At 41.7% G+C, this 12,563-nt stretch overlaps 1 protein-coding gene across 1 annotated transcript in view; it reads right to left on the minus strand.

Annotated features, from left to right (window-relative positions):
- LOC124615645 (non-lysosomal glucosylceramidase) overlaps positions 1-12,563 on the minus strand; it is a 260,067-nt gene that overhangs the window by 155,544 nt on the left and 91,960 nt on the right. The window contains exon 4 of the mRNA XM_047143656.1: positions 7,715-7,877. Coding sequence (XP_046999612.1) covers positions 7,715-7,877 — 163 coding nt within the window. The remainder of the gene's footprint in view (positions 1-7,714; positions 7,878-12,563) is intronic.

Here is a 12,563-nt window from a genome sequence, read left to right on the forward strand (position 1 = left end):
ACCACAATCCAGCAACTAAAATTGGACCCCGACCTTATAATCCTGCTTGCTGACAAAGCCTGCACCAATGTGGTTACGAATCAAGGCATTACCTCACGAAGGGTCTCCACCACCTATCAGATAGGTTCACCTACAAGTCCTACAACAGTGACCTCATTTTAGATATTCAGCAAAATCTACAGTCCCTTTGCAAATCCTCAAGTCCATCCCACAACCTCTTCCCTAAGTCTATCTCTCTTGTCACCCACACCACTGCCTGGAGTTCTACCTTCTACATGCTTCCTAAAATTCATGAAGCTAACCACCACGACCACCCCATTACGACTGCTAAGTGTGCTCCCACAGAAAGTATCTCTGACCTTGCGGACCAACATCTTTAGCCTATTACCACAACCTACTTTCCCACACAAAAGACTGCAACCATTTCCTCCACCCACTTTCACTGTTAGTGTTCCAATGCCGCCCAGCACAATGCTCACAACTGTCGATATCACCTCCCTCTACATAAACACCCCCAATGCCCAGGACCTTGCTGCTATTTTTCTGACATCTGACTGAATCCAAACCTACAATCTCCTTCCTGGTCACAATTACCTTTCCCACAATTACTTCTCCTTTGAGGGTATCACCTACAAACAAGCCCATGCTACAACATTGGTGCCATCCTATTATAATCTATTCTTGGACCATCTACAGGAATCTTTAGTAACCACCCAGTATCCCAAACCCCTTACCTGGTTCACATTCACTGATGACATGATCTGGACAGAGTGTGAGGACACCAGATACACATTCCTCCAAAACCTCAACACATTCTCCTCCATTTGCTACAACTGTTGCTCCTCAGTTCAACAAGTCACCTTCCTCGATATTGACTTCAACATCAAGAATGGTTACATCAGTACCTCAGTCCACATCAAACCTATCAACCACCATCAGTATCTCCTCTCTGACAGCTTCCACCCATTCTAAACCAAGAGAGATCTTACATACAGCCTAGCCATGGTCATAGCATCTGTAGTGATGAGCAGTCCCTCTTTAAATACACCAAGAGTCTCAGTGGGTCCTTCAGAGACCGAAATTACCCTCCCACCTTGTCCAGAAACAGATCTCACAAGCCTTGTCTCACCAGTCACCTGCCATACCCACTATCCAGCCACAAATAATCACTCCTAATCGTGTCTCAGGACAACCCAGGACTGGAACAAATGAATCACATTCTCTGCCAGGGTTTGAATTACATTCCATCCTGTCCTGCAATTAGAAATATTCCCCCCATCCCACTCATTGTGGAATTCCTAGTATTCTGCTGCCCACAAAACCTACGCAATATCCTTGTCTGTCCCTTCTCCCAACCACTTGTCTCATGGCTCATATCCTTGTTACTGACCTAGATGCAAGACTAGAAAGTTTGCTCAAGGTCACTGCTTATGTCTCACCCTACTCCACCCCTTGCCCTGCAATGTTGCCACGTTAGGCACTGGCTTGTCTGCTATCCCAATTTCCTACTTCCACGAGTTTGGTTACACTTTGTTCCATGAACTCATTCTACTTTACATGCAATTATGAGTGATAAAGCCTAGCTACAACACAAAATTGAGTATGAGGCCTCAAAAATAAATATTTTTCTCCTTCTAAATGACCTAGATTTTAATTCCAAGAAATTTTATGTTAGACACAAATTTTTCGTGGAACAAATGGATAATGCAACCTTAAGAGTTACATTTTGGAGTGCTACACTTTTATTGCATATTGAAGATAACAGGGCGATACTGTATAGGGACAAAATCTAGGTTTCACAAAACCATCTGAACAAATGTATTTGGTATTAAAGTACAAAGGGCGTTCAAAAAGTTTTGCACAGTCGTCTCTAATTTTTTAGTTTTTGCAGGAGGAGAATGAAAGTTTTGGTGATTATACTTGGAGGGAGTCGAGGGACAAGAAAGGGAAGCAGTGGTTGGGAAGGGAGTGAGACAGGGTTGTAGCCTATCCCCAATGTTATTCAATCTGCATACTGACCAAGCAGTAAAAGAAACAAAAGAAAAATTTGGAGTAGGAATTAAAATACATGGAGAAGAAATTAAAACTTTGAGGTTCGCCGATGACATTGTAATTCTGTCAGAGACAGCAAAGGACCTGGAAGAGCATCTGAACGGAATGGACAGTGTCTTGAAAGGAGGATATAAGATGAACATCAACAAAAGCAAAACGAGGATAATGGAATGTAGTCAAATTAATTCGGGTGATGCTGCAGGAATTAGATTAGGAAATGAGAATTTAAAGTAGTAAATGAGTTTTGCTGTTTGGGGAGCAAAGTAACTGATGATGGTCGAAGTAGAGAGGATATAAAATGTAGCCTGGCAATGGCAAGGAAAGCGTTTCTGAAGAAGAGAAATTTGTTAACATCAAGTATAGATTTAAGTGTCAGGAAGTCGTTTCTGAAAGTATTTGTATGGAAGTGAAATGTGGACGATAAATAGTTTAGACAAGAAGAGAATAGAAGCTTTCGAAATGTGGTGCTACAGAAGAATGCTGAAGATTAGATGGGTAGATCACATAAGTAATGAGGAAGTATTGAATAGAATTGAGGAGAAGAGAAATTTGTGGCACAACTTGACTAGAAGAAGGGGTCGGTTGGTAGGACATATTCTGAGGCATCAAGGGATCACCAATTTAGTATTGGAGGGCAGCGTGGAGGGTAAAAATCATAGAGGGAGACCAAGAGATGAATACACTAAACAGATTCAGAAGGATGTAGGTTGCAGTTGGTATTGGGAGATGAAGAAGCTTGCGCAGGATAGAGTAGCATGGAGAGCTGCATCAAACCAGTCTCTGGACTGAAGACCCCAACAACAACAACAACAACTTGGAACATTTAGCTATAAATTGAGCCTACTCAATGTAGCCTCCATCAGCTGTGATGCATCTGGCCCAACGTTCTTTCCATGATGTAAATGCACTATGGTAAAATTCTGGGGATTGACGTTTACACCATCGCTTGACAGAGGAAATAAGGTCTTTCTCACAGTCAAATGTTTTACCACGCAGGTGGGCCCTTTTAGACGACCAAAGAGGTAAAAATCAAATGGAGCAAAGTCCAGACTGTAGGGAGGATGAGGAACAATTTTCCACCCATTTTCCTCATTTTCTCCTGCATCATAAGAGCTGTATGGGGGTTTGGCATTGTCATGGTTTAATCGGATGAGCTGACCCTGAAGCTGTGGTCTGTGGGTCTTGATGGCACATTGCAGCTTGTCCAATGACAAACAGCAATGCTCCCAGTTAATTGTGGAGCTAGGTTTCAAAAAGTCAATGAAAATGACACCACACTGATTACAGAAAGAGGAGGCCATCACCTTTCGGCCTGCAGTTCTTGAAAGTCTTGGTTTCTTCTTCCGAGGGGAACCCGGATGACGCCACTCCATGGCTTGGGTCTTGCTCTCAGGTTCGGACAAAAACAACCATGTTTCATCCTGGGTAATGACGCCATCAAAACACTGTTTCCACTCTTCAGTAAAGGTCTTTATGATACCCTTACACACATTCTTCCTCACCGTTTTCATTTCTCTTGTCATAATCTAGGCACCCAATGTGCACAGATTTTTCTGTATCCTAGTGACTATACCAGTGATACCACACTACCCAATGACAAATGAGTCATTTCAGCAAGCTGTTGCATCGTTACACATCTGTCATTTTGGATGATTTGATCAATGGTCTCCTTATTCACATCACTCACAGCAGTTGATGGTCTACTGCATCATCGATTGTCCAGCAGAGAGAAATCACCTTCTTTAAACCTCTGCAACCACCGCTGGATCCTGCTACGATCCACTGTGTCCTCCACATAAACAGGGAGCAACTTCCTGTGAATCGATGTGGCAGAGTCATCACCGACTATTGTTGCAACGTGACACCTACTTCACGGTCCATTATGGCTCAATTGTACATAAAAGAAAATACTTTTATATACCAACTTAAAGCTAAATGTTCCAAGAATGTTCACAAAAAATTTCATTCTCCTCCTGAAAAAAAAAAAAGAAAAAAATATCCTACAGGCACATTTATATAATGAATTTTAGTGTTTTCAATTATGAGTGTACTGATGAAGAGCCTGTAAGATCTCCAAATCTAATCCCTTTGGACAGTAGGGAATATCCTCAGTCATATTAAGGTGGGCTGTCAGAACAATAATGCTGGGGAAGGGGGGGGGGGGGGGGGGGGTCATGCAAGTCCTCACACAATGAGTGTTCCACAAGTAAATCTCATTCATACATGACATACAGTAATGCTGTCTAGATGTTACCAAATTAATTTCATTATTTCTTTAAAAAGTTTCTTGCTAGAAGTTTTTCATTGTAGAGGTGAAAATTTCACACCTGTTATAGTAATTTATTTTTTATCTCATAATACAGGGTGTCCCACTCAAACCTCCCTGATTTCAAGGACGCAGGAGAGAAAAACCACAGTAGATACGACAATGAAAAATGCACCACATTGTAGAGCATCCCAAAGAATTTATATTCCTGTATCAGAAGTGCCAAGTATCATCGCCAGAGTGCAGCATGGTGGCATGGAGTGAAAATGGCGACGCCACAGCAGCGTGTGCAAGCAGTAGTGTGGTTTGCAGAAACAAAATCGCCGATTACTGTGCAAAGAAATTATCGTCGTGTGTATGATTGTGATCCACCTGATGTGAAAACAATTAAGGAATGGTATAGGAAGTTTCTGGCAACAGGAAGTGTTCTTAAACATTTTGGCAGTGTATGTTATGGAGTTTCAGAAGAGACAGTGGAGGACATCAGACAAATGTTTCTCAGAAGCTCACGTAAGTCAATTCATCAAGCATCTAGGCAACTTGATGCACCTCAATCAAGACTGCATTGTGTAGTTCACCAGTGTCTTCATATGTGTGCTTACAAAGTGCAAATTCTGCAACATCTGACACTGAACGACAAACCACGCTGACAATTTGCTGCGGATATGCTGCAGTGTATTGATAGGGATGTAATGCACGACAGGATTGTTGGACCGTTCTTCTCTGTGGAACAAACAATGAATGGGTCAGTGTATCTGGACATTTTGGAGCAGTTGTGTACCCTCAGATACAAGACTTGCAACCCAGCATCATTTTTCAACAAGATGGAGCTCTGCCGCATTGGTGAATGGCTGTTCGCTTGTTCCTGGATAGGAAATTTCCCAATCATTGGATCGGATGCGAAGGACCCATTGCCCGACCACCACGATCACCCGACATTATGCCGCTTGATTTCTTCATGTGGGGATCTGTGAAGGCATGCGTACATGCGACCAAAGTGGACAATATTCCTATGTTGCAACATCTTATCACTAATGTGATCGCAACAATAACAGAGGAAATGTTACTAAGAACTTGGCAAGAAACTGAATATCGACTCGATATTTTTCATGCTACAAATGGTTCACATGTAGAGTGGTGCATTTTTCATTGTCTTACCTACTGTGTTCTTATGCCCACCTAGGCTTGTAATACTTACGTGCATGTCTGAAGAAACAGAAATCGATCTTCAATGGAAAGTTCAGGATGGAATACTATTGTTATTCCATACTGAACTTTCCACTGTTTAAAAAAGAATACAGATACTTCTTTCAATTTAAAAATCTTCACCTTCTCCTCCTCTTTCAGTACTGATGGAAAAAGTAAATCCTATAGTCAATGATTTTACTTAATAAATTAAGCACACAGTATTGATGTAACAAATGTCTAAGGCACATAATTTCTATACACTCATTCTGCATACCTGTATAAACCAAGTCACCTGTACAATGGAATAGTTATGCAGTATGATGAGAATTAAAGGTGCAGCCCATCACTATTTATATGATCTCCAGACTTTTTTTGTTATCCCCTACAATTTAATATTACAAACAAATGTATCTTGTGTGCAACAAATTTGAATTATTTGCTAGATATTTTATTACTGTCTACAGTATTTGACTCCAGTGGAAAATCTAGGATGAAATGTAATGACGCTTCCTTCACAGACTGTAACCATCCTCCCAAACTTCTACAAAAACAATTCTCCTGTGCCATGTCATTCCAGTCTCCCACCACCTCCCAAAGTCCCACCGTATGGCCACAGAGGAGCATTCCCCTTGTAACTCAGTACCACCCAGGACTGGAGCAACTGAATTACATTCTCCACCAGGGTTTTGATTACCTCTCATCGTGTCCTGAAATGAGAAATGTCCTGCCCACTATCCTTCCCATGCTTCCCACAATGGTATTCTGCCGTCCACCGAACCTACACAATATACTCGTCCATCCTTACACAACCCCTATTCCCAACCCCTCACCTCATGGCTCATACCTGGATGCAAGACCTGTCCCGTATGTCCTACCACCACCACCACCACCTACTCCAGTCTGGTCACTAACATCACCTATCCCAACAAAGGCAGGGCTACCTGTGAAACCAGTCACATGATCTACAAGCTAAGCTGCAACAACTGTGCTGCATTCTATGTGGGTATGACAGCCAACAAGCTGTCTGTCTGCATGAATAGCCACTGACATACTGTGGCCAAGAAACAAGTGGACCACCCTGTTGCTGAACACAGTGCCAAACATGACATCCTTCATTTCAATGACTGCTTCACAACCTGTGCCATATGGATCTTTTCCACCAACATCAGCTATTCTGAATTGTGCAGGTGGGAACCTTCCCTGCAATATATCCTACATTCCCGTAACTCTCCTGGCCTCAAGCTTCATTAGTCACTGTCTTCATCCATCCAGCCCCTTCCATATTCCCATTCCAGCACTACAAAGCCGTCATTCCACCATCACACCCAGTCGTTTTACTTCTCTCCTTTTCAGATACTCCCCCCTCCCCCTTCACCTTCCCACCTCTTCCCCACTGTCCATCTAACCTGCAGCATTTCACTGTCTGTCACCCCCACCACACTATCCCTCCCCACTCCCTGCCCCAGCCTCCTTGTTAGCCCCCCCCCCCCCTCCCACAGTCACCACTCCCATCATGCACTGGTGCTGCTACTCAGTGTGGGTTCAGCTGCCTGAGACTGCAGTCATGTGTGTGGGTTGTGTTTGCATGAATGAGCATATGCGCGTGTGCGTATGTGTCCTCTATTGTTGCTGAAGGCCTTAACGGCCAAAAGCTTTATTTGTGACAGTCTTTTGTTGAGCCCATCTGCGACTTGGCATCTCCGCTATAAGGTGTGTAGCAGCTTTCCTTTTCATAACATTGTTGTATTTGACTCCAGTGTCATTCATAAAAAATGTGACATGCACTAACTATTTTTTCAGGTAAATGAAACCTATCACTGACACCTGGCTGCATCTAGATGAAGCACACATTGTGAAAAAAATCAACCACATCCACTAGATGACAAAGGTACACGAAATCCTGGAACATACAGTAGATGTTAATAAAAATGTAACTGACACAGATGACTATTTTATATTGTTTGGTGTCATAAAAATGCAAAGATCTCTAAAAATAAAAATAAATACAAAAGGAAAAAAGGAAAAAAACTTATTCTCTTACATTATTAGGTATTGCAGAACATTTCATCAACATCTGAGAAAGCGCAGTGACAATTACATCTGAAATCTCACACATATGCAATGAACTTTGCTGAAATTTTTCACAGGTGCTAACTCAGAGTTTATAATGGGGAAAGACTTACCCTATGAAGCAATACCAATACATACCTTGTAATTGTGTGGGATTACTGGTGAAATCTGTCTACAAATTACACGTATTTTCTGCTCCGGTATGTCAAAAACTGTCCATGCCCGTGGATAAAGGCCACAATATTCAGCATTACTGCCTTCAAATTCCCAGTCCCAAGTTCCCAAGCATCCGTTTGGTTTCCTGTTGGCAATCATAAACAACAAAAACCACGCAATTAAATAGTAATGCAAATGTAACTGACTGACTTTCATGCTATTTGCAACAGTTTCCTAACACGTAATTTTAAAAATTGGTGTTTTAAGTACCATACACCACTCTCTCAAAATACTGTTACTGCTATTGCTGCTTGTACCACCACCAAAAGAAGTCACTCTTAGCCATTACCACAACAAAGTTGCTTTTGTTTGGTATCAATCTTAAGATTTTGTTATAATGTAATGATGCATTGGCAGAGGTCTCCTGTGTCTTCAGCCCATAACTGATACACAAATGAACCACGTTGAAAAGTAAGTATTCCAGAGAGTAATGAATTATACACATGAAAAAGGGTAAAATAACATTCATACTGCTGCACAGCAGAATAGTAAGTAAGTGCAGGAATAAAATGCTGTTAAAGAACCAATAGAGAGGGGTAAAAGGGACACATCTGTCAGATATGCACATGTGTTGTAACTGAGTGTCAACATGAGCAGCCACAAATACAAACAAGCTTGTGGCTCATTTCATCAGAGTATGTGAGAAGCAAGCCAAGATCAACTGATTCAGTGCTTCAACAACAATGCGGAACTGACAAAACGTGCTACTGTATTGAGGCTACATGTAGCAACTTCACTTAGACATGTCATAAGAACACCATTCAGGATGCAAATTCACACAAAGAAACACTCAAACTCTGAAGCTAAACACTAGAGGAGCCACGAGTGCTGATATGCTCAGAAAACGAGACCACATTTGTTCACTAGTGTGTGTGTGTGTGTGTGTGTGTGTGTGTGTGTGTTTATCGCGTCATTGCCTGCTGTAAAACCTCTGCTTCCTTTTTTGTGGCAGTACTGCCTTACCATCTGTATGCTGGGACTGTTACTTGGGCTGTCCCGGTTGCCACACGCCATCTCAACACAGGAGCATGCAGCTTTCTGGGGCCAAGCCTGAGAGCAGCTTCACTCATCAAGAGTGCTGAGGTTGTGGGGATGCACAGCCACTACTTTCTCCTGTGATGGATCTGCAGCACTGCCCACAGGCAGTGCGAGACCTGAGCTCAGCAAGTTCCTCACTGGGCACTGACGTGCCATCCCGCTCTTTCAAGCAGCATGGACTCTACATGGCAAGTGCTAGAATTTATCAGCACAAGAATTAGCGTGCACTAGAGCAGTATCAGTGAAGTGCAAAACATGTAGATGATTTGGCCCTAAAGCACAGCAGTGCAGTGAGTCTTGCTGAGCTGAGATACATAATGAAGATCAATACTTTTTTTTTGCTTGTTGATATTGTGTCACTATGAAGGGATTTCGCATGTTCTGAGGTATAGTTCAAAATAGAGGCTACCCAATGACCAGAAACACATTCAGTAACTTTAAATGAATCTGTGGAAGTTTTGAAAAATCAGGTAGCTGCATTACTGCAAGATAAAATAGAACAGAGGCAGGTTATTGAACAAATGCTAAGGGAACTAGAGGCATTACATGCAGCAACAGGACTGATGCCAGCACAAGAGGAGGATACTGAGACCACAATTGTCCTACCTATTCCATCTACTGATCCTATTGCAGCTAGTCTACACCTTATTCTGGAGAAAGATCTGAGGATGCATCAGCTTTTCTGGATGATTTAAGGAAGCAGCTCGTTTAGGGAACTGGTCTAACACAACATATCTTTCTATGGCTCAGTTACGGCTAATAGGTGACACACACTACGAAACCCTTGGTGAGGCATAAACGTTTAAGCAGCTGGCTGAAGGACTAATCCAAGACTATCATAAGCATGATAGTGCTAGATTTTTCAGAATAAAGCTCATTGCTTTAACGGAAAAACATAATGAATCATTAGAAGCATTCTCTTACAAGGTTCTTAAGCTGAACTCGCAAATTCACAAATTACAGCACAATGCAGAGATGGACAGAGTCCACTTGCAGGAAGCAGCAAAATAGGACTTTGGACATATTCATGGAAGATATTTCGGTGGCTACGTCAATGAAGAGTAAGAATAGAGAATCCTAGTGATTTGTCCTCTCCTATATGAACTGCTAAACAGTTAGAGGAAACAGGTTTTGTGAATGTAAAATGGAGTGACCAAGGAATTTTCTCTTCTGATGTTAAATGCTACAGACACGGATAAAATGGGCCAGTGAAGATGCAACATCGCCAGCCACAGTGCTTTTAATATGGTGAGGTTGGACATAAGATAAGTGACTGCAGTAATAGTAAGCAGGAGACAAATAATAAGAAAAAGTGTTCGTTAAATGGGAATGGGAGTGCCTTGACCATCAGAGGCCATTGCCAACAGAACAGTACACTGCAGGGACAAGTGTCGCAACAGATTGTTGCTTGATTAGTACAGCAAGAACATAAATTCTTGACAGACACAGGTCCACATGTGTCAGCTGTTAGTCTGGACCTCTCGGGTAGGAAGAGACATCAGTCTCCACTAAAAAGGTTACATGGACTTGGTAAAGGTGAGATAGATTCATTGTGGACAACACTGTTCACTTTTAGCATTGGGGCTGAAAAATTTAAGCAGCTTATGGAGGTGTTGTCACACATTTGTGAGGGGTACTGTGCAATTCTCAGACTCTATTTTCTGAATAAACATCATGCAATAGTTGGTGTTCCATGGTGTATGATCAAACTTGAGCAGAAAGCTGCTAGTGAAACAATGTTGGAAGGTGCACCTGTCATGAAGATTGTATCAGCTAAGCCACGTACATGTACACTAAAGGTTAATTTCCACAATAATGTACTGGCAGGTACAGGAAAACTGATCTGGGTTAGTGCAAGTATGGCTTTACCGAGGGAATTGTCGTGCTTGGTAGAACTGTCGACATCCAACAAAGAATTAGATACGTCACACTGTGTGGTACACAGGAGTGCAGTGTGTGTTTCGGATAAAGATGGGAATTTTTGGTTTCTGTGAGTTTAGATAATTATAGCATGGAAGAGGTGAGTCTGCCAAATGTCCTAATAACTGCCAGTTTGAGTGACTTGGAAGAAAACAATATTCACAGTTCAGGCAACTACGCAGCCACAAGCACACCATTAACAATTCTGCACTACGGGATAAACACTTGCAAGCAAAAGGTATGGAAGACATGGAACCTTTATTGCTTAGGTTCACAGATTTGTTCAATCCAGTGGTTTTGTTATGATCCACACTGATCACACAGCATAGAATACCAACAGAAAGCAATGCTCTGCTACATAAGAAACCATACAGGGACCCGAGGCAGTTACAGTGCTAACGTACGAATTCATTGACCAGCAGTTCGCTGAGGATCCAGTGAGGATAGTCATAGTGAAAGGGGTGCAAACACTGTCATTCTGCCCAAAGGGTCACTGGTATCAAAAAATATAGGTCTTGTTCTGATTATTGCTTTTTACGTGCAAAAACTGCCACCAATCTGTATCCCATTCCAAACACCACAGATACACTCAACGAAGTGGGTCAATGTAAATACTTTTCAAATAAGGATTTAAAGAGTGGCAACTACCAGCTTGAAGTAGTTCTGAAAGACAGGCCAAAGACAGCTTTTTCCACACCACAGGAACATTACCAGTATCACAGAATGCCATTTGGATCAAAAAAACTGCAGCAGCTACATTTCAGAGGCTCACAGATTGAAACCTAAGAAATGCATGGTGTATCTTTATTACATAATCATATTTTCAAGGGATATGGAAGAATATGTGAAATGACTGGAAGAAGTCCTAAAACAACAACAAACAGCACTTAACACTCAATGAGCAGAAGTAGCATTTTGCTCAAATGGAAGCAAACTACCTACAGGTGAGTTTGTGTCAGTTGATCCCCGACGGTTGCAGTAGGATGGGTGCAGCGTCTTCACACGCCCACCTCAACCAATAACATAATGTGATTTTGTAAACATCTCTATGGCAACACCTCAGTGTTATCACAGTCATATAGATGGCTACCATTATTGCTTGTAGCTATTGGCGCTTCACCGCTGAAACTTGGCAATACCATTGCAAGCTGTCAGAGACCTTCCTACATTGTCTTGACCACATAACATGCAATTAGCCAGCAAGATGTAAAGACTGATCCACATTTAATATCAGCAGTTCATCATTTTGTACCACCACGGACTATACAACAGTTTCAAGTGTTTTTAGCCTCTGTAATTATTGTAGGAAATTCATAAGGGATTTCACACAAATTGCAGAGCCCCTGAACTGCCTACTACGAAAGGACTAAAATTTGAGTAGTTAGTCGAGTATGCTTTAGTATCCAGTCCTACATTGGTATTTTCTAACTTTGAACAAGAGTTCATCCTGTCCTGTGATGCAAGCAATATGGCAATTGGTTGTATTTTGATCCAAATCATGGTTGATAAGGAACATCCAGTGGCTTATACTTACAGACAGTTGAATAAAGCAGAATGGAATTATTCAACAACAGAAAAGGAATTATTAGCTTCTTGGTATTTGTATTTCTCTGGTATTTGTAAGGACAAACATTTAAGGTAGTGACTGATCATGCACCCCTTAAGTGGTTACTGAGACTGAAAGACCATTCCAGTAGATTAACACAGTGAGTACAGAAATTATGCGAGTTTAATTATGAGGTACTGCATTAACACATGAAGTGCACACTAATGCAGACATGCTAAAAAGAAAAATTCATGTTCTACAAGCACT

This window comes from Schistocerca americana, chromosome 5 (genome assembly GCF_021461395.2).
Source record: "Schistocerca americana isolate TAMUIC-IGC-003095 chromosome 5, iqSchAmer2.1, whole genome shotgun sequence".
Taxonomy (NCBI): Eukaryota; Metazoa; Arthropoda; class Insecta; order Orthoptera; family Acrididae; genus Schistocerca; species Schistocerca americana.